The 27,505-nt window shown below is 50.6% G+C and overlaps 2 protein-coding genes across 2 annotated transcripts; both read left to right on the forward strand.

Moving 5' to 3' along the window:
* The first annotated feature begins 1,228 nt into the window (after window positions 1–1,228).
* RBP5 (retinol binding protein 5) lies at window positions 1,229–5,120 on the forward strand. The gene is made up of 4 exons (XM_065421450.1): window positions 1,229–1,387; window positions 2,568–2,746; window positions 3,340–3,441; window positions 4,962–5,120. Exons 1-4 carry the CDS (start codon window positions 1,315–1,317, stop codon window positions 5,013–5,015), a joined length of 408 nt encoding a protein of 135 aa, XP_065277522.1. The 5' UTR covers window positions 1,229–1,314; the 3' UTR covers window positions 5,016–5,120.
* A 4,776-nt stretch (window positions 5,121–9,896) lies between these two features.
* C1R (complement C1r) lies at window positions 9,897–17,725 on the forward strand. Its single transcript, XM_065417309.1, has 11 exons — window positions 9,897–9,907; window positions 10,187–10,415; window positions 10,633–10,825; window positions 11,033–11,176; window positions 11,331–11,527; window positions 12,071–12,218; window positions 12,294–12,415; window positions 13,044–13,122; window positions 13,815–13,955; window positions 16,555–16,629; window positions 16,914–17,725. Exons 1-11 carry the CDS (start codon window positions 9,897–9,899, stop codon window positions 17,723–17,725), a joined length of 2,151 nt encoding a protein of 716 aa, XP_065273381.1.
* Window positions 17,726–27,505: the final 9,780 nt, after the last annotated feature.

Here is a 27,505-nt window from a genome sequence, read left to right on the forward strand (position 1 = left end):
TGCAGCCGCCCCTCCGCGCTCTCACTCCTCTCAAGCTTCCGTGGGGCGGAGGGCCGGACGCCGAGCCGCAGAGCTCGGAGCAGGTGGCTGGCTAGATTCGCAGCCCCTCGGAGCGCGGAGGGATGGAGCGAGCTCGCACTTCTCCGCTCCCTGCCCCAGCCCAGCCCCTCTACTGCAGCATGATGTCAGCAGAGCCCAGCACTGATTGATGGGCGCCAGCAGCCAATGCGATGGGCGCGGGAGCCAGGTGCTGCAGGGGGGGGAAGGGACCAATGATGGGGAGGCGAGGCACAGGGGTGGGAGTCAATCTTTTCCTCCTCGCTGCAAGCTCGAGAAGGCTGGGGGAGCAGTGCCTGGGAGTGAGGGGCAGAGGTGCTGGAATTAGGGGTGCTGCCGCACACCCCCTGGCTTGAAGCGGTTTCCATCCTATACAGATTTTACAGTTTGGTTCAATGGCTCTCAGCACCCCCACTACACAAATTGTTCCAGAGCCCCTGGTAGTGCGGCGGGGGGGCTGGATTGAAATAGCAGGGGTGCTGCAGGGTAGTGCTGAGAGGCAGTGGTAGAGCTGCAGTGAGCTGTGTGTGAAGGGTGGGGGGCACCTGCGCTGGGAGGGGCCGCAATAGTGGGGCGGCAGCGAGTATGTGTGCCTTGCCATCCACTTTCCCATGGTCCCCCAGACTCAGTCAGCAGTCCAGGCCACAGCAGTCATGAAGCTCAACCTGCTAGGGAGTAAGTGCCCGGGTGTCTCCTGGGATGGGCAGTGACTGGGCACTGCTGTGAGGAAGTTCACAGCTCCCGGGTGTCTCCCGGGTTGGGCAGTGACTGGGCACTGCTGTGAGGAAGTTCACAGCTGCCGGGGTGTCTCCCGGGATGGGCAGTGACTGGGCACTGCTGTGAGGAAGCTCACTCTGTCCGAATTATGGAGAGAGGACGCTCGCCAGACACTTCCTGATTGGCACCAATGAGTTAAAAATTCCAGTGTGGAAAGGCCGGGGAAGCTCAGCCTGGTGTCGGATCGATTGCTGCTCCCCCTGGTCCTTCCCACACTGAAGTGGAGGTGCCAGGAACACAGCCAGCCCCAGCCCTTTCTGCGTTCCCCGGTAAGGAACCATGGGACTCTTACGGCAGCAAGACGCCCGTCCATGGGGCTGCTATATAACCCCCCCACACACCAGACTAAGGGAGAGAAAGCAGGAAAGGGACCAACGAGGAGGAGGGAGTCCAAGGTCCCCAGCTTTGTCTCGGTCTCATCCCTCCTGTTCTCCTTCCCGTGTCTCATTCCAACGATCAATTCTGCCCATCTGCCCTGTGATGCCTCCCAATCTGACCGGCTATTACCGATTCGTCTCCCAAGACAACATGGACGGTTACCTTCGGGCTTTAGGTAACCACACCCTTCCCTGGTTGCTCCCCCCTCCTATCTTTTCCACCCCTCCCTCTCCAAAGATGTCACCTCCCAGGGCACCCCAAGGGGGGGGATTTTTGACCCCTGCCTGTCCCTCTATCTTTGACTTTAAGCATCAGAGGAGTGAGGTTCTGGAACAGCTTCCCAGCAGGAGTTGGAGGTGGGGGAAACAAACAATTAGTTTTTAGAAAGAGCTGGAGAAATTTAAGAGGGATTGTATGATGGGTTGTTTGTGATGGTGGAGAGCAGGGCTCGGCAGCCCTGGGTTCCCTTCTGGTTTATGTCTGATCTTCCTAAAATCTCATGCTTCCGGGTTTCAGCCAGTCACCTACAGGAGTCAGGAAGAGAAACCTCCCACCCCCACCCCCACCCCCACCCCCCACACACGTATTCTGGGATTTGAGGCTTTTTTGTTTCCTTCTTCCTAAGCATCAGAGATGGCCCCAGCTGGAGAAGGGAGGTTGCACATGGGGTGGGCGAGGGCTCTGAGGTGGCATTGATTATTCTCTCTCACATGCTTGGCTGGTTGGTTCTTTCTCACATGCTCAGGGTCCAGTTGATTGCCTTATGTGGGGTCAGGAAGGAATCTTCACCCAGGTCAGCTTGGCAGTGACTTTGAAGGGGAGGGGGCTGCCTTCTTCTACAGCGTGTGGCTGTGGGTCACTAGCCAGGATTATCCTGGTATTTCCCACATAATCACTTCCCTGCCATTGTTGGGCCTCAGACACAGGTGGTGCACCTCGGTCCCTCCTATTCTCTGCCTGTGGCACACAACAGTCTAGTCTCCTGACAGTTGTAATACTTTGGTCTAATTTTGGTTGTCCAGTTTAGTATGTGGGTGCTGAGTGGTGTTGGTGGCCTGTGATACATGGGAGGTCAGACTAGATGATCTGGTGGGACTTTCTGGCCCTAAACTCTCTGACTATGAACACAGTCTGTAGCCTTGCACACCCACCAGTCTGTGCAGGAGGGGTGGGCAGTCTGAATGGGGGAGGTGGAGCATGCTTGGAGAAGGGAATGAAATGTATTGATGGGGCAGTGAGGGTCATTGAGGAGAATGTAGCAAGAGAACCAAGAAGGAGCAGTGAACGGCACTGCTATGGGAAGCTCACTGCTGCCAACACCCCTTTATCTGTTCCCTCCACCTCATCCCACCTAGACATTAATGTGGCCCTGAGAAAACTGGTTTGCCTCCTGAAGCCAGACAAGGAGATAATCCATGCTGGAGATCACATGACCATCCGCACAATCACCTCACTGCGCAACTACATCATGGACTTTGACCTGGGAAAGGAGTTTGAAGAGGACCTGGGGCCAGTGGATGGACGCAAGTGCCAGGTGAGAGGGCTAAGAGGATAGGCCAGTGACTTAAAGGGTAGCTTGACTGTGGCCAGTGGCTAGGGCTTTGCCTAATAATCAGAACAATCCTGTTTCTGATGCAGGAGCCAGAGTAGAATCCAGCTCAGAGCTATGCTGGGTCTGACAGGCTAATAGCTAATGTATTCAGGTCTAATGATGAATACATGTGATGAGCAGGGAATTGAGAATTAAGGTTAAATATACAATAGAGCCCAGAAGTCTAAAATTTCAGTATTCAGATACCCTTAAATCTGTCCCCCTGCAGCAATGCCCTGAAAAAAATCAGAAAGTCAGATGATTTATCCACTGGAACAAACAAGTTCATCGCATGTCATGAAATGTCTGACCTTATAAGATACTGAGGTTGCTCAGCATACATGACAAACAGACCCAAGGGGTCTAAAATTAGGAACATAACCAAAAAAACCTTCAAAACAGGAGCTGCATTTGAAAATGTCTTAGAGAGAGGGGCAGGTAGTGGGTCAGTGTAGAAAGGTGACAGTACAAAGAAGAAGACAAGGCCTTTTCCCATGCCTGACAGTGTTGCCTGTCTCTCCCCAAACCCCTTTCAGACAGTCGTCTCCTGGGAAGGGGATCAGCTGGTGTGTGAGCAGCAAGGAGAGAAGAGGAACCGGGGCTGGAGGCACTGGCTGGAGGGGGACCATCTGCATCTGGTGAGAAGGAGCTCTGAGCAGGGTGTGGCACACTAACACCCCAGAAAGGGAAGTCTCTAGAGGGGATTCACTAGGGCAGTGGTTCCCAAACTGGGGTTCGCAAAATGTTACAGGGAGTTCTCGGGGAAAAAATTCCCTAATGGCGGACAGAGTTGTCCCTAGGGACCCCTGGCAGCACGGGGCCAGCAGCCTGGAGCCCCTGGACTTCCAAGAACTAAGCAGATCAAGACAAGCATATCTATCACACTGAGGAGATTTAAACTTCAAGACTACTTATAAGAAATGGAAAGGGAGGTGGATATTTTTTGCTGTTTTTAAAATTAAATAGGCAGCTAGTATTGTTTTTAAAATTATTATGAAGAACAAGTTTAAGCTTTGTTGTAACATCGTTGTTTGCCTGGACTGCTCGAGACCTGCATGCTTGTGTACAAGGAACTCTTTGAGTTGGCTTCTTAAATATCTTCATGCTGTTTCACATCTGATACTCCTGGATGAAACATAGGAGCCTTGTGTTATAACAGGCTTATTCAAAGTGATACAAGCTACGAAAGTGAGATCTTGGAAGAGTGTTACCGTTTTCATAATGTAATAAAAATACTGTAATGATAAATAATAATTAATAATAAATAGTATGTAATAAGCATGTCATAAAAACAAAATTTATATTTCCAAGATCAATGCTTTTATAATTTATGCTCAGGTAAAGGAGAAAATCCCTGGAAATATTCATTTTTAGGAGGGGGTTCACGAGACTTGACATTTTAGTGAAAGGGGTTCACAGGTTGTTAAAATTTGGGAACCACTGCACTAGGGGAATGTCAGCGGCTCAGAATGGGATGATCATTCCTCCCCGCCTTGGATCCCAAGCTAGGCCCCATACGTTATGCATGGTTTCTCAGGGGCAACGGCCACTTCACACAAACATCCTCCTGTAGGGTTCAAAAGTTGACTAGGCTGAGCTCAGTGTGAATCGGCCAATGTCCCTGCCCTGCCCTGAAATTCCACCATAGCTCCTGGGGCTTTGTGAGAGGAAAAGGGAAGAGATGAATCAGACACAAGGTTTCCTATGTGTGACACTAAAACCTCAGCAAAACCTCTTAAGGCACAAAGAGAAAAGGGAAATATAGGGAGGCTGTGGGTAAGGGCTATTGAGCATTGGCAGAGCTGCGTGGGGTGAGGGGCAGGAATACAATACCAGAGAGGCTGTGGGTAATGACTATGGGGCACTGGCAGAGCTGCATGGGGGGCAGGAGTACAATAGCAGGGAGGCTGTGGGTAAGGACTCTGAGGCACTGGCAGAATTATGGCACAGCTGCGTGCAGGTGGCAGCCAGGACTGGAATAGCAGGGAGGTTGGTGTGGGTCAGGTTTGAGAGGGATTGGCAGTGCTGTGGGGGGGGGGGGGGGGGGGAGGGAGCCAGGACTGGAAAGCATGGGAACTGTGGGTTGGAACTGAGAAGCCCTGGCAGATCTGCCCAAAGTCTCTTTTTTTATCTCCCTCCCTCCCTTTCTTCTTCCCAGCACATGACAGCAGAAGATGAAGTTTGTGTACAGATCTTCCAGAAAGTGAAGTAACCACAACACCTTCCCAGTACTGAGCACTAACCCATTTGAACAGAACTAGTTTCATTGCAGAGTCAAGACCAAAGCTATCAAATCTGCCCCCACCCCACCACCACCCCACACACATTTTGGAATAAAAAATACAAGTGGCCAAAACCTCTGTTGCATTGTGTTTCCTTATTGCCATCTACATTCATCGTGCATCTAGGTGCCAAAGCATGTGACACCCAGCTTACATTCCCCAGCCCACTCTCTCACTCTCTGGGGACTCGGAGCAGGGCTGGCTCCAGGCACCAGTGAAGGAAGCAGGTGTTTGGGGCAGCCAATGGAAAGGGGAGGCACATCCGGGTCTTCGGCAGCAATTTGGTGGCAGGTGCTTGGGGCGGCCAACGGAAAGGGGCAGCACGTCCGGGTCTTCGGCGGCAATTCGGTGGTGGGTCCCTCATGAAGCGGCGCGATTGAGCTGCCACCGAAGTGCTGCTGATCGGCTTTATCTTTTTTTTTTTTTTTGCTTCGCCGCTTGGGGCGGCAAAAAAGCTGGAGCCGGCCCTGACTGGGAGCCCTGCAGAGTTGGTTTTGGTGTCTCTTAAAAGTTAGTGCCCTGGCCCTGTGCTGCAATGTGGGAGACCCAGATTTGGTTCTCCCTTCTGGTCCCTACTCCTTAGCATTGGGAGAGACGCTGAGGCCAGGTACACCCCATGGTGGTGTGCTGTGCGGACAAGCTGAGACCCATCCACAGGAGAATTCCACAGCGGGGGGAGCCCTAGATCTGTCTGCAGTGAGGGGAGGGGACAATAAAAGCGAGGGGGAATTTCTGATGGCTGGGGCAGTCTGTGGGGATGAGGGAGGTCCCAATCAGTGTGAGAAGGGAAAGAAGGAGGGAGGTCATGGGGGTGGGGAAGTGAGAGAGGTCTGTCTGTGGAGTGGGAGGGTAATGTGGCTTCAGGTTTCAGTGAGATCATTTCAGAATAAGAGCTCTGGTATCCCAGCCAGGGGGGAGGGGAGGGGTGAAGAAAGGTGGAGTGGTGGAGTCACTGCTTGGCTGAACTTCCAGATGGAAGGGGGAACCTGGGCCCGAATGGGAAGTGAATCTCCCTCACCCCCAGGGGCAGGGCTGTGCAGCAGCTGGTGCAGAGAGGGGTCTAGGGCTTGCCTTGCCTGAGCGATTCCGTGGCTACCTTCACCTTGTGGGGCCCCTCTGGGCTCCCTTCAGATTTGGGGCGGGGGAGATAGGGCAGGGGCCAGACCTCTCATGGTCAGAAGGAAGTTAGGGTTCCATGGTCAGCACATCTCTGCCCCATTCGCCAGAAGGAGAGTAATCCTGCCCTGCAAACCTGAACTCCCAGCATTCTCAGGACACATGCTGATCCCTAGTGGCCACTGCTGATATCCAGCACCTCCCTCCTCTCTTAACCTGTGAGTCCCTCTCTGGATTGGAACTGGACTGGAACCAAAGACCATCTTGGAAGCAACATTACCAGCCCAAGCAGTCAAAAATCATGAGTTAGACCCCACAAAATCACAGGGATTCTAAGTCATGGGATTTTATACAATAATAAATGTTTTCTCTGTATTTGCTTTTTGGATTCTGTACCTTTAGGGGTCACATTTCCAAGCTTTTCTCTGCAACACCGAGGGTTAGAAATTAGAAATTCACTTATTTAAAACGAAAGGTGAGAGTCTCACATAGACACATGACCCCAGGAGCTGGGGCTTTAAAATAAATGTCAAATCATGGGACTCATTCTATTACAACATTCCAAAAGTTGGCAACCGTGGAAGTACCCTTCTTCCCACTGAAGGAGGAAAACTGGAACTGGTCCCCATGCCCCCCGCGATGGACTCTTCTCCCTCACTTTATCTGCCTCACCTTGGCTGTCCCATCACTCCCTGCTCATAGCCACTCCCTGCAATCCAAGGGTGAGGAGTACAGGGGTGGAAGGGAAAGTTTCCTGTAGGGGAAAAGATTCATTTTATAGCAGTGCCTCAGAGAGAGGAGGTCCCTGATAAACAAACCCTGGTGGGAGCCCAGCAATCTCTGGAAAATTAAGCTTCTGGAGAATTTTCAGGGTAACTTGTGCCCTCAACAAAAAGTCTAAGTGACTCTTTAAGCTGGAAAGTGCATGTTCTCTCCAACAGCTGACCTCAAAACCAGCATTCCCCAGACAGCTGCTTTGCAGGGAAACCATCAGCCTATGAGAAGAATGTCAATGCTAAGCACACATGCAAACAGAGAGGGTTAGGAGCTGTAACCGTAACTGTAAAGACAGCTATGCCCATGGAAGTGATATGGCATGACAGCCACATGCAAATAGATTCTCATACCCATGGCATGCTGAGGCCACAAAAGAGAGTACTGAAACATTTCTGCCTTCTTTATACACGTGTAAACCCCAGTCCCGACTTGTAGCACACACACTTTCCTCCCCCCCCATTCTAGTCTTAGACTCCTTCCACACACACAATTGGCAGCAATTTCCCACACAGCTGAATTTCACATAGTGACGTTCCTTTGTAAGAGTGTGGTAGACCCAGATGTTATGTTACAAGCGGCTGTCACACAGTGTCCTGTGGGTGCCATTCCCATGGGTATTATCACTCTCCCTCCCAGTGGTGCCCTGGGGGAACAAGGTTCCTTGTCAGTCGTGTCTGGTGGCAGCAAACTTCCCTGCAAACAGTGCCCTGTAGCTGCTAACTTTGATGCTCTATAGCTACAAGCTTCCTTGCAAATAATGCCCTATGACCCTAAACTGTGCCCCATTGGTGCCCTGTCGCTGTGAGCTTTCCTCCTACTGGTGCCCTGTTGCTATAAGTTTCTCTCCTAGCAGTTTCCTATGGCTTAAAACTTCCATACAGATTATGCCCATTGGTTGTGAGCTTCGTTCCTGATGGTATCCTGTGCCAGCGAGCTTCCCTCCAGGGCCTTGATTGGCGCTGCCTGAGAATGTGCATCATGCACAGCGAAGCACTCAAAAGTCAGGAAATGCCAGAGTGAAGATTGCCCATTTAACCTTAACTCTGGTCTCATGTGTATACATTATTATGAGAGTAATTAATTACACAGTCACATGTTCTTTTTCAGACAATATAACAATATATATAATGTACAGTTTCTCTACAGCCTTAAATACACATGTATAAACATCTTGAAATGCTTCCAACATTTATTATTGTTACATTATTTCATTGTTGTGACTCTTTTCATAGACTTGGACTCTTTACTCTGATTCCCAGAAAAATAGTGCTATGCTTGAGAAGTATCAGTGTCTTTAAAGAAAAACCTGTAAGACATCATTGTCATTTTAGAGACCCCCAACATCAGAAAGCCAGGAGGATCTAAACTCATGTGCAGAGGAACAATAATATTGGGCTTGAGCCTTCTTCCCTACTGTATGAATAAATGCAAGATGATGTCTGTCTGTATCTGTACGAGTTTGAAGATTCTACTGTATGAAGAAAGCCTGAAAAGTTGTTTGTTTTTGCTGTTTGTTTTCACATTCATAATTCAGTTCTTGTACATCCTGTTTCCCTTGGAAGACTCTATAGACAACTGCAGAACAACCAGAGAGGCCTGCCTAACTGGGAGAGAGGAAGGTATTGGTATTCATAGTGTTTTAAACTCTCTGGGCTTTGTTTGTTATTATTAACACCTATTTAACACAAATGTCGAAGAAACAGCTGAAAGAAAACTTCTCTTTGTTAAAGATTTAACACTCCTGTTTCCTCATCAAGGAAGCTGCTGATTCACACCTCTGAGGAGTTCTTCAGCAAAACAGTAAGGCAAAGACCTGGCATTTTTGATATTTCTAAGGTAAAAAGGAGCAGTTTTTAAAACTTTTTAAGAATAAAATGTCAAGCCTTCTTCCCACATCAGAAAAATGCCCCCAAAACGAAGGGCGGGGAGAACACAAATCCTATTTCTTTTTCCTTTTATGACACCTTTAAAAACAAAACTCCCCCCAAAATTTCACTTTAATATAGGGAAATTTCCAGTTAAGTGTCTCTTGCGCAACCTTAGCTATATATATATACACACACACACACAAATGTGTACAACTCTTTTCGATGGATCTTGCTTAAAAAAAAAAGTTCATGGCCACAGTTCCAGCAAAGAGCCAGCAGAGGGCAGCAGAATGTGGGCTAATGAAACTCATTCATGATGTCAATCGCTTTGTAACCTAACTGTCTCTCTTCCCTCCCTCTCCTCTCGGTCTTCCCCCACCTCGCTGAATTAGATCTGGCAGGGTTAAGAGTTTGCATTTGGTTACAACTCTCAAGCCCTGGTTAGAGCGCTTGGAGGGAGAGAGAGAGAGACATACACACATCAGACAAGACTAAGAACATGTGAGTGCTGCCAATCTGGCCTGGGGAGGGAGGTGGTGGCATCTTTATGGGGGAGAGGACTGAAGGGTCCAACTCCTTGGGGAAGGATGAGAGGTGGACGGGGTTAAATCCATGTCCCACTATTACCCCGTTAATCCTCCTGTTAGAAGTGGTGCAGTGTTTGAATCCCCCGGCTGATCTCCTTTCAGGGAAGGGGAATGAGTGTATTTTGGAGGAGCGTAATGACCCCACTTCCCAAGTAACCCCCAGATTGGGACCAGGATGTGAGGGGGCAACTAACCTGCTCAGATTTCCATACCACACCCTGCAGAGAGGGAGAAGTTAATGGCTAGACCTTGCACAGCCCCCCCCCCTTCCCTCAACAGGGGGATCACTCCCCGCCATGCTGAGGACCTTTGGACCCTGAACTGCTGAGCTGGGCAAGCTCCCAAGCTGACAATAAACACAAGCTGAACCAGGTGGCCCAAAACCAGGCGGAGGGAAACCTTCAGAGCCTATAGGGCTGGATGTCTTACTGTTCCTTCCCCTGGTTCCAAGAGACCCGGGTCCATGGCTGGCGTGTAACAAAGAGCCAGTACACCTGGGTTCGTGCCTAGTCTCCCTTGAAATGGCTTCCTGGGAACCATATCCTTGGCTAGTACCTGATGCCCAGCTGGTACCTGATTGGATCTTGGGTCTCTTCAATGTCTCCATTGGCTCTATAACACCTGGTCGGTACCCAGTGTACCCAGGGGTCCGTTGGGCTGTGCATGAGCCTCCCATGAAGTTTCCACTGGTTGCATATGGCCCAGATCTATGGCTGGTACGTAACTCACGCTCCATGTACATTGTGTTCACAGGCTCCCCCTGCTCCTCCTGTGGGGGTCTCTCCTCTTTGGAGTGGTCAGTTCCAGCCCAACCCCAAGGAAGCTTTTTGGGGAGATCACATCCCCCAATTACCCCAAGCCATACCCCAACAACAACATCAGCACCTGGGACATTACAGTCCCAAAGGGTTTTGTGGTGAAGTTGAACTTCTGGCAGTTCGACCTGGAGCCATCTGAGTCCTGCCTCTATGACTACGTCAAGGTGCGTGCAGCAGAGACCTGGGGTAGGGCTGGAGAGGGGAAGCTGGTGACCTCAGGGCACAATCATTTTTCAACAGCAAGCAGGCTCTCCTTGCTATCCAACAGGCACAGAGGAGAGGGAGGGAGTTGGAGATGCATAGACCAGGTAATGGTGATACATGGAGCAGGTTGAACTTCACAAATTCTCATGATTTCCCCTCCCCCTTTCTCCTTGACAGATCACAGCAGATAAGAAAGACCTGGGCCGGTACTGTGGCCAGCTAGGCTCAGCCACAGGCAACCACCCGGGAGTCAGGGAGTTTGTGTCCAAAGGGAACCAGATGAGGATGATGTTTCACTCTGATTTCTCCAACGAAGAGAACGGCACCCTTATCCCCTACAAGGGCTTCCTGGCCTATTACCAAGCTGTGGGTGAGTATGAGAGCTCCACACCATGCAGGAGGGGGGCACAGGGCTGCTCCTCACCAGGAGAATGCAGAGGAGCCCTGGGCCCCATCCCCAACAGGCAGAGATCCCAGGACAGTAGCCAGACCCCCAGCACTGCCGCACCGCCAGTACAGAGCTTTCAGTCAGGTTTAACTCTTTCTTCTCTTTGCCCGGCACCCCCTCTCCCCTCAGATCTGGATGAGTGTGCCCATGGCAACGCCCTAGAGGAATACGAGGGGCCTCTGTGCCAGCACCTCTGCCACAACTATGTGGGTGGCTACATCTGCTCCTGCCGCCCCGGTTACCAGCTGCAGAGCGACCACCACTCCTGCCGAGGTGAGTGAAAGGTGCAGAGATTGATGCAGGGGAATAGGGCCCAAGTGTGGGAGCCCCCCAGAGGGGAAAGGGAGGGAGGAATGACCTATGAAGCAATTGGTGGGATGAGAGGCGGCAGTACCCACTGTAACTGCTGCTCTTTTCCCTCCCCCAGTGGAGTGCAGCAGTGAGCTGTTCACAGAGACCTCTGGGTACCTGTTGAGCCCAGAGTACCCCCTGCCCTACCCTGCGGAGCTGCGGTGCAACTATAGCATCCGCCTGGACAGGGGGCTGGCCATCACCCTCAAGTTCCTGGAGCCCTTCGATATCGATGATCACCAGCAAGTCCACTGTCCCTATGACCAGCTCAAGGTACTGGAAACCAGCCCAAACCTGCGTCCCACCTGCCGTCAAACCTGCTTCTCTCAGGGAAGCTCGCAGGGCCAGCACTGCTGGCAGGAGAGAGCAGAGATTAGAAAAGGAGGAATGCCCAGGGACCAGAGCAAAGTTGTTTTCCCCAGTCCATCCTCCAGGGTGCCTAGTCCCCAGCATCCTGAGCAATGGGGCTCTGGGCCCCTCCAAGACCCCTCAGTGCTGGGGGTGGTTCCTGGATTCTAACCAGAAAATGTCCTCCTTTGCTCCGTGTTACCTCCTCATCCCTCATCCTTCTCCACTTCCCTATATTCAGGATTAGATGGACCCATAGATCTGACCCCAGGCTGGGAGAAGCAGGGACTGGCCCATTAGTCTGATCTGGCAGTGGTGACCCCAAAGTAGATGGGTCACAGGCCCATTGAGGGGAATTGGGGCAAATAGGCCCCTTGATCTGGCCTGATGCAGGGGAGGAGGGGGTACTGGTGTGGAGAGGCCTGTTGGTGTGATTCTGGCTCTGGTGAATCATCTCTTCCTCTCCAGATCCAAGCACGCGGGAGAGAGATTGGTGAGTTCTGTGGCAAGGTGTCGCCTGGCAGCATTGAAACCAACAGCAATGCGGTGGATGTGCTGTTCTTCACAGATGAGTCAGGGTTCAGTCACGGGTGGAGGATCCACTACAGCTCAGAGAGTAAGTGGCTCCCTTCCTAGAGCTACTCCAGGCCTGAGCATGCTGCTTGCTAAAGCCTTGCGTGTTCCCCAACAGGAATCCGGTGCCCACAGCCTGTGCCAAAGGACCAGTTCACCCTCATCAAAGACCTGCAGCCCCTATACCGATTTCGTGACTACTTCATCATCAGCTGCCAGACTGGGTATGAACTGATGGAGGTGAGGCCCTCCTGCTCCCCACCCTTCTGCTCTCTTCTTCACTCTTCCTTTCTTCTCTTCTGCCGAAGTCTCCTCCTTTCCAGTCTCTTCTCCCTCTTTTCCTCCTTCCAATCTCCTCCCCCCTCCTCGCTCCCTGCCTTTTCACAGGAACGGGTGGTGTCAGGAGATTAAGAAAGAACATTGTCATTACTCTCCAGAATGTTTGGGAAGCAGGACTCACTCCCTGGAGGGGCCCCTTAGGGGCTCCAGCACTCTGCTCAGGGATCTGATGAAAGGCAGAAGGACTTCCCTGCCCTTCTCTCCTGCCCCATCCCCAGGAGGGGTGTCTCTGGGGTAGAATCAGAGTTTACTGTTTTGGTGACTGCAGGTTTTTCTGGCTGGGATAAAGAGGCTGCAGCATGAGTCTGCTGAAATAGGGGTAGCCAAGGCCAATGCATGACGGAGGGGTAGGAGGTTGGGTAAGGAGGAAAGGTTCAGGGGTCACAGAAGGGCACTGAAGTGGACATCAGGAGCAGAGTTGCGCAGCGGTGAGAAGGCAGACACGAGGCTCCCTCCCCATGATTTGGGGTTGGGGGCAGGGACCTGAGGTTACATGTGGTCCTCAGCTCTTCTCTTCTTTTTCCTGCAGGGTGACCAGAAGTTGGCATCCTTCACCGCTGTCTGCCAGGATGATGGGACTTGGCACCGACCCATGCCCCGGTGTAAAAGTGAGTCAATAATCCCACCCCCACAGATGGATTATCCCCCCAAACCGATCCCGGACCCCAAGGGGTGAGTGGGGAGTACATCCTCCATAACCCATATAGCCTTTCTATTGTCAGCAAGGGGACTCATACATGCCAGTTCTGACAGTATCTTAGGCATTGTGGTCCTTAGGCATAGGTCCTACTGGGACCAAGACTGAGTCCACCCCTCCCCAAAATCATTGCACTCAGGGGGGTGTCAAATGGCCACCATGCTTTCCACTGGGGCTGGACATCATGTTTAAAATAAAAACTTGTTTAATACAAAAATAGCCTTTCCCCCCCCCAAAAAAACTATTGATGTTCTCATTTTTTGTTTTTGTTTTTTGTAATATTTTTATGACTTTAATCAGAATTATTATTGAAATATGTAACCCCTTTTGATAAAAATGTTGATAAAGTGTCATTAAATTAAAAAAATAGGTCAGCTTTGAACAACTTTGAATTTTTGTGTGCCTTTTTCTCCATTTTCCAAGCAACTCTAGTCTTTGCCAAGTGGGTACTGGACCTGCATCCCCTCCAGTGGGCTCTTGGACAGTCCCCATCCCTCCCTCACACCATGGGCTCCAGCTGAGTCCAGCATGAGTCTCCGAACCTCACTGCTGCAGTGAGCACTGTGGCTCCCCCTTAACTTCTCTCCTTGTTCTCTTTTGTAGTTGTGAGCTGTGGTGACCCCAAAAATCTCACCAACGGGGCCTTCAATTATGTTAGCGAACACGGGAACAACTACTACCAGTCAGTGATCACCTACCGATGCAAGGAGCCTTATTACCGCATAGTCACCAACAGAGGGAGCGGTGAGTCCTGACCCAGGAAGAGCCATAGCAATCTGAGCTGGGAAAGCTTAGGTAACAAGGGTGGTCCGTCCCCTTTAAGGGCAGAGTAGAGGGTCTAGGCATCAGTCAACCTCTGTTCCATGGCATGGCTCTTTCAGGATCCAGGAGTTTGGGGGAACACGAGGACCTGGGGAATGGCAGAGGCAGATATGGGAGAAAGGAAGCAGTCCCAGGGAATTAGTGTTTGGGGAAAACCAAGACAATTATCTCTTTAAGGGCCTGGGATCAGGACCCTTCTAATGTAGGGTGGAGGCAAGGCTCCCTTCTCTCCCAGCCGATTAGGGAGCCTTGGGAAGGAGGGTAGCGTATTTGCTGCCTCGTTTCTCCTAACAGGGGGGCTGCTGAGCTTTCCTCATTTGGGGCTGGAAGAAGTGAATTGAAAAAGGGCCAGCTGGGAGAAGCTGGTTTAAGGCTGCAGCTGGCCTGAATTAGCACAGTCCCGGTAGGAAGGCGGTGGAACTCTTGAATGCAAGGAGAGTAAGCCTGCCTGAATTATTACACAGGCCCAGGAACGGGCTGTGGGACTCCTGACCTTTTAAGAGAGGGGGCCTGTCTCTGAATTAGCACACAGGCTCCCAGGAGAGGGGTGGGGGTGAGAAGCTAAAGACTTCTGTGCTCTGTCCAAAAGTTAATAAATAAGCCAGTAAAGGGGTAATCTTGGTCTAAGTCAGTGGTTCCCAAACTGGGGTTCGTGAACCCCGGGGGTTTCGCAAAATGTTACAGGAGGTTCTGGGGGGAAAAAAAATCCCTAATGGCGGACAGAACTGTCCCTAGGGACTCCGGGCAGCACAGGGCCAGTAGCCCAGAGCCCCTGGACTTCCAAGAGCTAAACAGATCAAAGCAAGCCTATCTATCACACTGAGGAGATTTAAACTTCAAGACTACTTATAAGAAATGGAAAGGGAGGTGGATATTTTTTTGATGTTTTTAAAATTAAATAGGCAGTTAGTATTGTTTTTAAAATTATTATGAAGAACAAGTTTAAGCTTTCTTGTAACATCCGTTGTTTGCCTGGACTGCCCGAGACCTGAATGCTTGTATAGGAGGAACTCTTTGAGGCCTGGTCCACACTACCCCCCCACTTCGGACTAAGGTACGCAAATTCAGCTACGTTAATAACGTAGCTGAATTCGAAGTACCTTAGTCCGAACTTACCGCGGGTCCAGATGCAGCAGGCAGGCTCCCCCGTCGATGCCACGTACTACTCTCGCCGAGCTGAAGTACCGGCGTCGATGGCGAGCACTTCCGGGGTCGATCCGGGATCGATTTATCGCGTCTAGACAAGACACGATAAATCGATCCCAGAACATCGATTGCCTGCCGTCGGACCCGGAGGTAAGTGTAGACGTACCCTGAGTTGGCTTCTTAAATACCTTCATGCTGTTTCACATCTGATACTTCTGGATGAAACATAGGAGCCTTGTGTTATAACAGGCTTATTCAAAGAGATACAAGCTACGAAAGTGAGATCTTGGAAGACTGTTACCGTTTTCATAATGTAATAAAAATACTGTAATGATAAATAATAATTAATAATAAATCGTGTGTAATAAGCATGTCATAAAAACAAATTTTATATTTCCAAGATCACTGCTTTTATAATTTATGCTCAGGTAAAGGAGAAAATCCCTGGAAATATTCATTTTTAGGAGGGGGTTCGCGAGACTTGACATTTTAGTGAAAGGGGTTCACAGGTTGTTAAAGTTTGGGAACCACTGGTCTAAGTACTGTGATCTGGGAGTAAACCATTGCAAGACCAAGGGGAGTAGGGCGGCGGCGCGGGTAGGGGAACTGCAGGGCCATGCTGTGCCACATGGGAGTGTGCGTGGGGACAGTGCCTGCTACACTCCCTCAGATCCCATCTCCCCACGCAGCCCCTTGGGCCTAGTCTAGAAGCATCCCCCTATCCATTCCCCATGGCTTTTAGTTCTCTGTGCTCTGGAATGGGTCTCTGCCCTCCCCTTTGGGAGATGACTCCCCAGGCTCACAGTACAGGGGGAAGACTCTTGTGCTCCTTTGTCTTGGCTCAGTCTCAACCTATTCTCACCTCCACCCACCCCCCTGCAAAAAAATAACTTCTTCAGAAGCTTGAACCCCTCAGACACTTGCAAAGATCCTCACATTTCCCCCACCCCCTCTCTAGTCATGACTGTTCCATGCCAGGTAGATTTATCTCTTTGAATCTCTCCCAGAACTCAGTGACTGAATAATATAACTTCCAATGAGCATCTCATTACCCCTCAATCCCCTCCAGCCCCCTGAGCGTTTCTGTGATTCTTCTCTGAGCTCCCTCAAACTTGTCACTTTCTCTCTGGAACTGAGGGGCCTAGAGCTGAGCAGAGCATCCCTGCTGGAGGCTTTCCAGATGGGGCAGAGAGGGACTGCCCCCTTCCTGTCTGATGTGTGATGCCTCTGGGATTGAGGTGCCCACAGCTGAGCACAGCATGCCAGGTGGGGTTGATCCAGTGCCCTAGAAAGAGGAACTACCTCCCCGTTCCCCGTGCCTGATGCTCGCTCCCTGCAGTCCTCGGTTTCATTATCTTCTTCTCTTTTCCCTCAGATACATACAACTGCTCCGCTCAGGGCTCCTGGGCAGACCAAGACGGCCATGAGGACATCCCCGTGTGTTTACCAGGTAAGTAGGGAACGTCTCACTGTGTTCAGCACTCAGCAATATGCCTTCAGAGTCAGCACAAACCAAGGGAGACAAGCAGAGAGAGGGAGAGAGATGGAGAAGTGGAGCTGACAGTAATGTGGGACTGTCTGTGAGGGAGGTGGCAGTGCAGGAGACGGAGAAATCCAGATGGAAAGGCAGCAGGAGAGCAGGGAAGCAGGGAACTGAAAGCTATGGGGAGACGAGAGAGAGAGCAGGAGAAGAGAGCATGTAACAGCCTCTTTGGTTCCTGTCCCTCCCCACAGTGTGTGGGAAGCCAGACAAACCCATCACTGGAATCCAGCGGATCATCGGTGGCAGCACAGCACCGCCGGGAAGCTTCCCATGGCAGGCGAAGACACACATCTTTGGGCTCGGGGGTGGGGCGCTGCTGGGTGACCGCTGGATCCTGACAGCTGCTCACACCATCTACCCCAAGAAAGACAGCTCAGTGACAGAGACAAGTGAGAGGATGAGCCTTGCTGAGGTGGCTAAGAAGATCGAAGTGTTCCTTGGCCACACGGAGGTGAATAAGATCCATGAGCTGGGTAACCATCTCGTCCGCAATGTGTCCGTGCATCCCGACTACGACCCTGATGATGAGAACAACTTCAATGGGGACATTGCACTGATCGAGCTGCAGAACCCAGTGCCACTGGGCCCCAACCTGCTGCCCATCTGCCTCCCAGATGCTAGTAACAGCACTTTCTATGCCAATGGCTACATGGGCTACGTGAGCGGCTTTGGGGTAGAGAAAAACGTTCTCGCAGACCGGCTGAAGTATGTATCATTGCCAATGGGTGACCAGAGATCCTGCAAGAAATGGCTGCAGGGAAAGGAGGTCAATGGGAAGCCCATGGTGTTCTCTGAGAACATGTTCTGTGCTGGCTCGCCCGGTGTGGGGAAAGATACCTGCCAGGGGGACAGTGGGAGTGTCTTCACTGTGCAGGATTCAGAGAGCGAGCGCTGGATAGCCACCGGGATTGTCTCCTGGGGCATCGGCTGTCACAAGAGCTATGGCTTCTACACCAAGGTCATCAACTACCTGGACTGGATCAAAAATATAACAGGGATGTAGAGGCTCTGAATGCCACTATCCTATTGGCTGAAGGCTCAGTGATGTCATATAGGTATCCAAACACCCACACATCATTGGCTGAAGCATCGTGATGTCATAAAGGATTGTGATGTCAAAACTGCCATAGCAATGGTTGAATTCTTGGTGACATCATCAAAACTTCCCAAAGCCTCTGACTGAAGCTTTGTTGATGTTCTAAGGTTTCCAAATGCAACTTCACTATTGGGTGAAGCCTTGACAATGTCAGGCAGTCTTGTGACATCCAACATGCTATTGGCTGAAGTCTTGGTGATATCCTAAAGATTTCTGAAATCTGTCGCACTATTGTTTGAGATGCTTGCAATGTGGTAGAGCTTCCTGGAAGGTGCTGAGTGCAGACTGTACTCATGCCTTGGCACCAATGAGGTTCTGTCAATATTAAAATCACTGCTATAGGAACCAACTGTTTTTATTTCATTGTCTTCCACTCCCGCCTGGATTTTTTAATAATTAAAAAGCACCTTCCTCCCACCAGGTTCTTAAAGAAACTTACAGGCTGTGCCTCTACAGAGATTGCTTCATCCAGACTGAAATGCAGCCACCTCTGGAGTAGGTTGCCAGGCATCCAATTTTTGACTGGAATGCCTGCAGCGCCAGCGGGGCGGGCAGGCTCCGTGCCTGGCTTCGTGCAGCTCCCAGGAAGCGGCAACATATCTCTCCGGCTCCTGGGCAGAGGGGCAGCCAGGGGGCTCCATGCACTGCCCCCGCCCACAGTTGCTGCCTCTGCAGCTCCCATTGGCCGCGGTTCCCACAGTACAGAAAAATCTGCACAGCACAAGCTTGTAAAAATCCACTCTCAGCCCAGTGAAAATGAGCGAGTGAACAAGGATGGGGGAGAGCGAGTGACGGAGGGAGGGGGATGGAGTGAGCGGGGGCTGGGGCCTCAGAGAAGGGGCAGGGGCAGGGCCGGCGCAACCCATTAGGCGACCTAGGCAGTCGCCTAGGGCACTACAATTTGGGGGGGGGTGACTGCGGCGGTATTTCGGCGGCGGGACCTTCCGCCGCCTCTGTGGGGGGCGGCATTTCGGGGCGGGACCTTCCACTGCCTAGGGTGGCGGAAAAGCTGGCGGCTCTCCTGGGCAGGGGTGGGGCCTTGAGGAAAGGGGCGGGCAAGGGTGTTCAGTTTTCTGCAATTAGAAAGCTGCAATTTCGGTTAGACATATGAGGTTTCATCACATGACCTAAATCTTTAATGAAAGATTAATTTTTAATTCCTGGAGACTCCAGGACAATCCTGGAGGGGTTGGCAACCCTTCTCTGGAGTAACGTATAACATATGTTGAATAGTCAAACAGCAATACTGAACAGCATTTAGGACAGATTAGAAGGAATTCAGTGACCAGAAACTGTAAGGAAGCAGAAAGGAATTGCCTGAATCATGGCATGTTCAGGATCCAGGGATTAACAGCACAGCTCATGGAGGAAAGAGCCAAGGAATCTGTAGTGACCACAAGGGGCCCTCCCATTATGCTGAGGCATTGGGGTATTAGTACTGACTCAGATGGGGAGAACACCCCTAAAGCATTGTGTGTATTCGCTGGAGATCTCCCATCTAAGTACTGATCCAGCCTACACCTGCTTACATTGAAAAATCTAATGGCCTGGCTCACCCATAGTCATAGAGTTTAAGGCCTGAAGGGACCACCAGATCTTCTGGTGTGATCTCCTGCACATCACCGGCCAAAATCCCACCCAGTTACCCCCTCTTTCAGTCCAATAACCCAGATTAGATTAAAATATTTCAGCCCTCAAGAGACTAAACTATGGTAAGCAACAAGCAGAGAATAGGAGAGACCAAGGTGCTACCAATGCCTGAGGCCTACACTGTCAGGGAACTGACTAGGTGACATATACACAGCTGATTCCAGCAAGTGACCCACGTCCCATGCTGCAGACCCCGTTCCCCCCCCAGGAGAAAATTCCTTCCCGGCCCCACATATGATGATCAGTTAGAGACACTGAGCATGTGAGTCAGAACCTGCCAGCCAAGCACCTGAGAGAGCTTGTACCAACTCAGAGCATTGGCCTTCAGAGCATTGGCCCACCCTGTCTGGTGTCGCATATCTTGCCATGATCCTCTCTGATGCTTCAGAATAAGGAGACAAAAACAAAACAGAATACATCAGGGAAAAATCCTTCCTGACAAAATTTGCTTCCTGCCCCCCAACAGCTATTTTCTACACCCTTGTTCTTGTGCTGCTGAGTGTCTCTGGTGACAGTCTCATAACCATGTTGATGTTCTCCAGTCCCAGTTCCCTCTTTCCTCCTCTAATTCTGCCATCTTCTTAGCCAAACGTCCCTACTTCTCCTCCTTTATCAAATCCTTGCTGCCTCTTCACCCCCTTGGTCTCCTTCCTCAGATCCTCCCTATCCTGTTCCCTCCTCCCTTTTCTTGCTGATGTCCTCAAAGAAAAAAATCATAGATTCCAAGGCCAGAAGGGACAATTGTGAGAATCCAGTCTGACCTCCTGTAGAACATGGGCCATAGAACTTGTTTTGAACAAGAGCCTAATCAATAAGATCTAGGATGAACTCCCTACTTCCCAGTACACTTTCCTCCTCCTCTGTCACACACTGAGACATCCTTCCTGCTGTCCTCCTCTAGCTCCTCTTCCATTCCTGCCCAAGTGACCCTCCTAACTCCCTCAACCTCTCTCACCCTCCTTCTCAATCTCTCTCAGCACGTGCCTTTCCCTCCGAGTACAAATATGCTTTGATCTCCCTATCTTATAAAAACCCACACTGTTTTAGCTCCAGGCTAGCTGCGCCTCTGTCCCCTCATGTGGTCTCTTCTGAGTGCTCCCCCTCCAGGTCTTAGGTCTCGAGTCTTCACCTCTCTAGGGTGGAATCCTGCGTTTCTCCCACTCTTAGATCAGTGTCCCAGGCTTTGGGTATCAGCTGTGCTTCCCTCCAACAAGTGCTACTTGACTTGGTATCTGCAGTTCTTTCCTCCAGGAGCTTGTGACCAGCCATGAATACAGTGACCCCAGACAGCCTTCTTAGAGTATGGTTTAATCGGAAGTGTAGGACCACAGCATAACAGGAGAAAAGGATTAAAACAACAAAAAGCCCACATACATCTCTATCTTACCTAAACCTTAGGTAGGCCTCACTTTTCCCAGATACCCTAGCCTCTGGAGACTGGGCTTCAGTCTGCTGTCAGCAGTCTCTGCTTCTTTCCAAAGAGTGGAGGATTGTCAAGCTCTGTGCGAGGGGTCCCAGGAGGACAGCATAGAGGAGGAGATGCAACCTGCCCTTTATGAAGCCATCGCAGGTAGTGTTGGAGGCAGTGAAGGGTGCTGTGTTGCTGGAAGTGCCATCCTTCCTGCTCTGGACACATGCCATCTCCCAGCATTCTGGCCTGTCTTTCTGACATTTCTTCCTGTCCAGTTGTCATCTTAATCTCAACTTGACCAAAACTCACTCTTTCTCCCCCCAGTCTCCCTTTCTGTCCCCTTTCTCCATCACCACGGACAGCCTCACCATCCTCCCAGTCATTGAGGCCCGTAAGTAGGGTGACCGGATGTCCTGATTTTATAGGGACAGTCCCGATATTTGGGGCTTTTTCTTATATAGGTTCCTATTACCCCCCCACACCCTGTCCCGATTTTTCACCCTTGCTATCTGGTCACCCTACCTGTAAGCCAGGATCCATCTTTGAATTACCCCTTTCACTGGACCCACATGTTCAGGTCATTTTTAATCCGGCCCCTTTTTCTCAAACAACATCTCTAAAATCCGGGCTTTCCTCTCTGTCCCCATGGCCAAAACTCTCGCCCCCCCATTTACACCTTGACTATGGTGGCCTCTTCTTCTCCAGCCCTTCCTCCTTTCAAGTCTGTTAAGATTGTTGCTGTTAAAATCACCTTCTCGGGGATCTGACCACATCAGCCTCCCCTGGGCATCCCTCTGCCGACTCTCCCTGCACCTCCCCGTCAGACACAAACCCCTTGGCTTTCCCAGTAAGGCCCTTTGTGAGTTAACTCTGCCCTGCCTGGCTGATCTAGTGAGACTGATCCCCACGGTCACTTTGCCAGTATTCCCACCACCACCAGTCAGTTTCTCCCTTTAGCCCTGCATGCTCCCTCCCACACAGCCCCCTGTGCATGGGGAAAACACCCAGGTAAAATCCAAAATGACCCACTGCCTCATTCTCCTCCAGTCCCCTCACCCATGCCAGGAGGCCTCCCAAACCCAGCCTGCTGATCACAGCCAGGCAGGTGACAAGCTGTGGCAGTCTCTTTTCCCATCCTTCCCTTCTCCTGTCCTCCCCTCCCCCCACAACCTTCTAACCCCACTGAGAAAGCTCCTTGGAGCTAGCAAACTGAGCCAGTTCTTCCCCAGGCTCACTGCTTGTCTGTTGTAGCCCCATCGCCCACCCTTCGTCGGCTTCTGCCTTTAGATCATAAGCCTGTCAGGGCAGGGAGTTGTAGAGAAACAGGCCCCTCAGGCTAATGATGGCCAGTCCCTTGGCTGCGGGATGCAGCGCCTTTCCTTCCCCTTCTGAGAGCCCTTCAGGTCTCTGTCCTGTTCATCTTCTGAAGATCCTCTGCCATGGGAAAGGGTCTGAGACATGAACAGGGCAGGGCTGATAAACATATTGATGCTAATTATAATATTTGCCCTCTCTCTAGGACAGAGGTGGGCAAACTACGGCCCGCGGGCCACATCCGGCTAGCCCAGGCCCCTCCCCGGCTATTCCGCCTCCCCCGCAGCCTCAGCTCACTGTGCCGCTGGCACAATGCTCTGGGCGGTGGGGCTGCGAGCTCCTGGGGCAGCGCAGCTGCAGAGCCCAGCCTGACCCAGTGCTCTGTGCTGCATGGTGGCATGGCTGGCTCCAGCCGGGCGGCGTGGCTGTAGTGCTGCCAGCCACCGGTGCTCCAGGCAGCACAGTAAGGGAGCAGGGAGCAGGGGGGGTTGGATAGAGGGCAGGGGAGTTTGGGGTGGTGATCAGGGGGCAGGGGGGTGTATAGGGGTCGGGGCGGTCAGAGGGCGGGGAACAGGGGGAAGTCAGGAAGGAGGGGAGGGGGGTTGGATGGGGCAGTCAGAGGCATGGGTTCCAGGGGCGGTCAGGGGACAGGGAGAAGGGGTGGTTGGATGGGGCAGGGGTCCGGGGGGGGGCAGTCAGGAATGAGAGGAGGGGTTGGATGGGGCAGCGGGGGGCAGTCAGGGGTGGAGGTTCTGGGGACAGGGAGCGGGGGCAGGATGGGGCAGGGGTCCCGGGGGGGCCATCAGGGAACAGGGCGGGTTGGATGGGGCAGGAGTCTGGGGGGACCATCAGGGGGCAAGAAGCAGTGGGATTCGGATAGGGGGCGGGGGCGGGCCACGCCTGGCTGTTTCTGAAACCTGATGTGGCCCTCAGGCCAAAAAGTTTGCCCGCCCCTGCTCTAGGAGCTGAGTCCCCTATTTGTTTTGAAGGATGGTAGCGGGGAATGAGGGCACACACAGAGCCCTCTGCATGGGGGAAGTGGGGAACCTTGATATGGGGGAAATGGGGCACACACAGGGCCTCTGGCATGGAGAGGGGAAGAGTGGAGGACACTGGTATGGGGGTTTAGGGGGCATGGGTCAAGAGAGAATGGGGAGCACGTAGAGATCCCACGGGAGGAGGAGAATGGGGGAATGGAGGGAAGCATGGAGTGTGTGCAATGCGCTCAGCCTAAAGAAACTACAAACCATGCAACTCCTTACAATCTTAAAGCACTTGACAAATGCTAATGAGAGAAGCCTCCTATAAGTGTCCCTCAAGTTACATGTGGAGAAACTGAGGCACAAAAAGATGAAGTGACTTGCCCAAAAGTCACATAGGAAATGTGGGTCCAAGCTGGAAATAGAATCCCTAGCCTCCCAGTGCCTCCTCGTGTTCTCACCCCCTGTCCTGGCCCATTCAACTCCACCTATTTCTGTTTTTCTCTTTCCCCTTCTTTCTTCTGAATTGCTGCAACATTTTGTCCTCCTGGCCTTCCTGTTTGTGTAGCGGCCTATACTGTATTCAGGACAGCAAAAGTCCAACTCAGCCTGTGACAGAAACATTTTTTTCACACAAAAGGGAGACAGAGAATGAATTAGTCCAAACCAAAAGGTCTGCTGATATTACCCAAGGGCTCTTTAGAGATTATGAGGGGTAAACAATGGGAGAATGGCATCAGAACTTCATGAAACGATATTGGTGTGTTGGAAGTCAGGCCTAATTGGTGGACAAAATAATGAGGGGATGGGCTATCCACTTATCACCCTCTTTTGGGGTTCTTAAAAAAGATATTTGGGGGGACAATCAAAACAGGGGAATGGTGGATTGAAAGGAATGAGCTTCACCATTCTGGCTGCCACCCTCGCTCTCCACCTTCTCCTGGGACCCCGGAATCCACCATGCCATTGTTAAGCTGTCATCGTCCTGGTCCTGAAAGGTGTCCTAACCACACCAGGCCACAGAAAGGGAATTGATCACTTCGCCACCTCACCGGCTTCAACTAAGTCCTGAACAACACCTGGAATGTGACCCTTGGTTGCCTCCTGTCCCTCCCTCCCTCGGATGTCCTTTTCCTTCGCCATCTGATTTTTTTCCCCTTTCCTATCACTCTCGTTTTGCCTTCTGTTTACTAACAGACTGGCTTAGCTGGCCAAGACTGTCTCTTTCGCAACACTGCTGTGAGTGCGTGACCAGAGAGGCAGCTAAAAGCAATGTCTTAAACAGCCTGATGCTGGTATAAGTTTGTCAAGTCTTGTCCCGGCTAATAAGACCATATGCCATGCCTGTTTTCTCCAGTAGTGAGACTGCAAGTGAATGTCAACACCAGAAACAGAAACTGCATTTTCTATCTTTGGTGTTCTTTTCTGTCCCCTTTTGGGTGTGTTTGTCTTGTTTTGGCTTAAAGGAAACAGGATCAGACTTCAACAACAGCAATAACGGCAGCTGCAGCTAGGGTAATAATAATTAATAAGCAGTACTCACCTACATTCGCCAAGAGTATTTCTTGCTGCTTTTTGCAGCACTCAGCAACTCCCGATCTTATTGTACAGAGATTAAAAAAAAAGGGATGTCCCTTGAAAAAAGGGACTGTTGGCAACCCTTTTCTCCCCACAAAGACAGTTTCTCTTTTCCCCACAAAGGACAGTTAATACCATCTAAGGACAGTCTGACATGGGGGGTTCCTATGAAACCTTCCTACAGCAAAAGAGAAAGGGAGGAAGAGATATTGTTAAAATGAAAGCCTCATTTAGTATTTTACATTTTACATTTGAAATGCTTTAACTGTTTTTCCTTCTTTTTCTGTATCTTTAATAAAAGGTTATACAGATTTTTAATGGTGGTTGTTGCCATGGAATTAAGCAGTCCAAGGTCTCTGTATTCAAAACCCCAAACAATGTTTAACTGTTTAGTGTAGTACAATGACCAAGCCATGATAACATATTTGACTCTCTGGTCCATTTTATTAACATAATATATGGAGATATACCAATCTCATAGTACTAGAAGGGACCCTGAAAGGTCATCAAGTCCAGCCTCCTACCTTCACTAGCAGGACCAAGTACTGATTTTTTGCCCCAGGCCCCTAAGTGGCCCCCTCAAGGATTGAACTCACAACCCTGGATTTAGCAGGCTAATACTCAAACCACTGAGCTATCCCTCCCCCCAATACATAATACCTCCCAGTACCCATGGGAAACAATCTCTCTCCAACAAGGGCCCAATGAAGAACAGAGGGATGCTGCTTGGCTGAAGTGGAGAGAAGAGACTAGAGTTTCCTGGGGAATAAAGAAATATCTTTGTTTAATGTGGGTATCCCCATTTCCATAGCTTCCAAAGGATCAGTGTTTCCCAAATTGAACTCTGCAGAGCTGCTTCTGCTGAAGTAGCCATCAAACATCAGACACTCAGGCTTTCTGCTAACCCAGATCTGCCTATTTTGAGGACTTCCAGTGGTTTTTTCAACTGACTTCCAAAGCCCTTTCTGATAAAGAGGCTTGTCATAAACATACAGCTAAGGGTAGCATAAAATCCCTCTTTGCCCTGTAAAGGGTTAATTCCTCTTTTACCTGTAAAGGGTTAAGAAGCTCAGATAACCTGGTTGGCACCTGACCAAAAGGACTAATAAGGGGAGAAGATACTTTCAAATCTGTGGGGGAAGGTTTTTTGGTCTGTATCTCCCGGAGTCAACAAGGAACCAGGGCACGGAAAATACATCTTCCTAAGCCATATCTAAGCTAAGCATCTAATATTGCAGAAATAGTAAGTAATAGCAAAGAAATGTGTTAGGTTATCTTTTGTTTTAGCTTGTGAATTTTCGCTGTGCTAAGAGGGAGGTTTATCCCTGTTTTTGTAACTTTAAAGTTTTGCCTAGAGGGGAAATCCTCTGTGTTTTTGAAACTTTTGTTATTCTGTAAAGTACTTACCATCCTGATTTTACAGAGGTGATTCTTTTACCTTTTCTTTAATTAAAATTCTTCTTTTAAGAACCTGATTGATTTTTTCATTGTTCTTAAGATCCGAGGGTTTGGGTCTGTGTTCACCTGTACCAATTGGTGAGGATATTATTCTCAAACCTTCCCCTGGAAAGGGGGTGCAGGGCTTGGGGGAATATTTTGGGGGAATAGGATTCCAAGTGGTCCTTTCCCTGATTCTTTGTCTAAATCACTTGGTGGTGGCAGCATACTGTTCAAGGCAAGGTGGAATTTGTGCCTTGGGAAAGTTTTTAACCTAAGCTGACAAAAATAAACTTAGGGGGTCTTTCATGCGGGTCCCCACATCTGTACCCCAGAGTTCAGAGTGGGGAAGGAACCCTGACAAGGCCCAATTCTGAAAGCAGGCCCTCAGGTGGGGCCTGTCCAAGGCTGAATGCAAAGGTAGTGTTGGGACTCAAGGGCCCAGACCTGAGCAGAGTATCCAGGTGGTGTCTCCCCAAGAGCCATACAGAGAGGTGTTATCCCCTCCTTGCTCCAGGACATGAAGCCTCAGAGATTGAGGACCCCAGAGCAGAGCACAGTAACTCTGGTGATGTCTCCTCAGAGCCACATAGAGAGGAACTATTCCCTCACTACTCCAGAACGTGTATGGAGAATTCAGGACTGGGAGTAGCATGCTGGAAAGGAAGGTATCTGTGAGACATTGATGATTGACAAGTACATCTCTGATGTAAATCCACTGACCTCCCTGGACTTTGTGTATGTTGCACAATATGACTAAGTTTGAAAATCTGGCCCTGAGGCAGGTGAATGCGAGACGAGTCACTCCCCTCAGCTTGATTCCTAGACCTGGATCTGTGAAACAACCACTTCTCCTTGACAGCAGCTGCCAGTGAGGATCCAGCCAGTACAGCTGTGGCTCATATAAAGGTCCCAGATACTGCAGTGAGGTAGCATGAGCCACAGCTTTTAAAAGGCCTACAGCTATTAGCATGGGAGTGAGGGGGGAGATGGATCACTTTAGTTGGGAACCTAGGTCTAGTCTGAGAAGAAAGGAGACTGCACACACAGGGAGGTGATTTGGTGATCCTTTAATGCAGTTAGATATTGTAAGTGATACAGAGAATACATGAGTCGGAAGTCAGTGAGCCTCTATTGTCCCAGTGAGGAGAAGGAGCAGCCCCTTTTCTATTGGTTGGCCAGGCTCTGAACCTAGTCCTTGTGGACCAGCAATTGCCCTCTATTGTCCCCACTGATGGGTTTCAGCCTCAGAGCTATCATGCAGATGGGGCATGGCTAGCTTCTCTCTGAAAACCAAGGAATTTGAGCAAAGAATGT

The sequence above is a fragment of the Emys orbicularis genome, chromosome 1 (assembly GCF_028017835.1).
Source record: "Emys orbicularis isolate rEmyOrb1 chromosome 1, rEmyOrb1.hap1, whole genome shotgun sequence".
Classification (NCBI taxonomy): domain Eukaryota; kingdom Metazoa; phylum Chordata; order Testudines; family Emydidae; genus Emys; species Emys orbicularis.

Excerpts from the sequence above, each read along its gene's own strand:
- C1R (XM_065417309.1), top strand. Across the intron at positions 11,528-12,070 it reads GTCCCTATGACCAGCTCAAG|ATCCAAGCACGCGGGAGAGA; the intron begins GTACTGGAAACC and ends CTTCCTCTCCAG. Across the intron at positions 12,219-12,293 it reads GATCCACTACAGCTCAGAGA|GAATCCGGTGCCCACAGCCT; the intron begins GTAAGTGGCTCC and ends GTTCCCCAACAG.
- RBP5 (XM_065421450.1), top strand. The coding sequence starts at position 1,315 with ATGCCTCCCAATCTGACCGGCTATTACCGATTCGTCTCCCAAGACAAC. Across the intron at positions 1,388-2,567 it reads CGGTTACCTTCGGGCTTTAG|ACATTAATGTGGCCCTGAGA; the intron begins GTAACCACACCC and ends CATCCCACCTAG. Across the intron at positions 3,442-4,961 it reads AGGGGGACCATCTGCATCTG|CACATGACAGCAGAAGATGA; the intron begins GTGAGAAGGAGC and ends TCTTCTTCCCAG.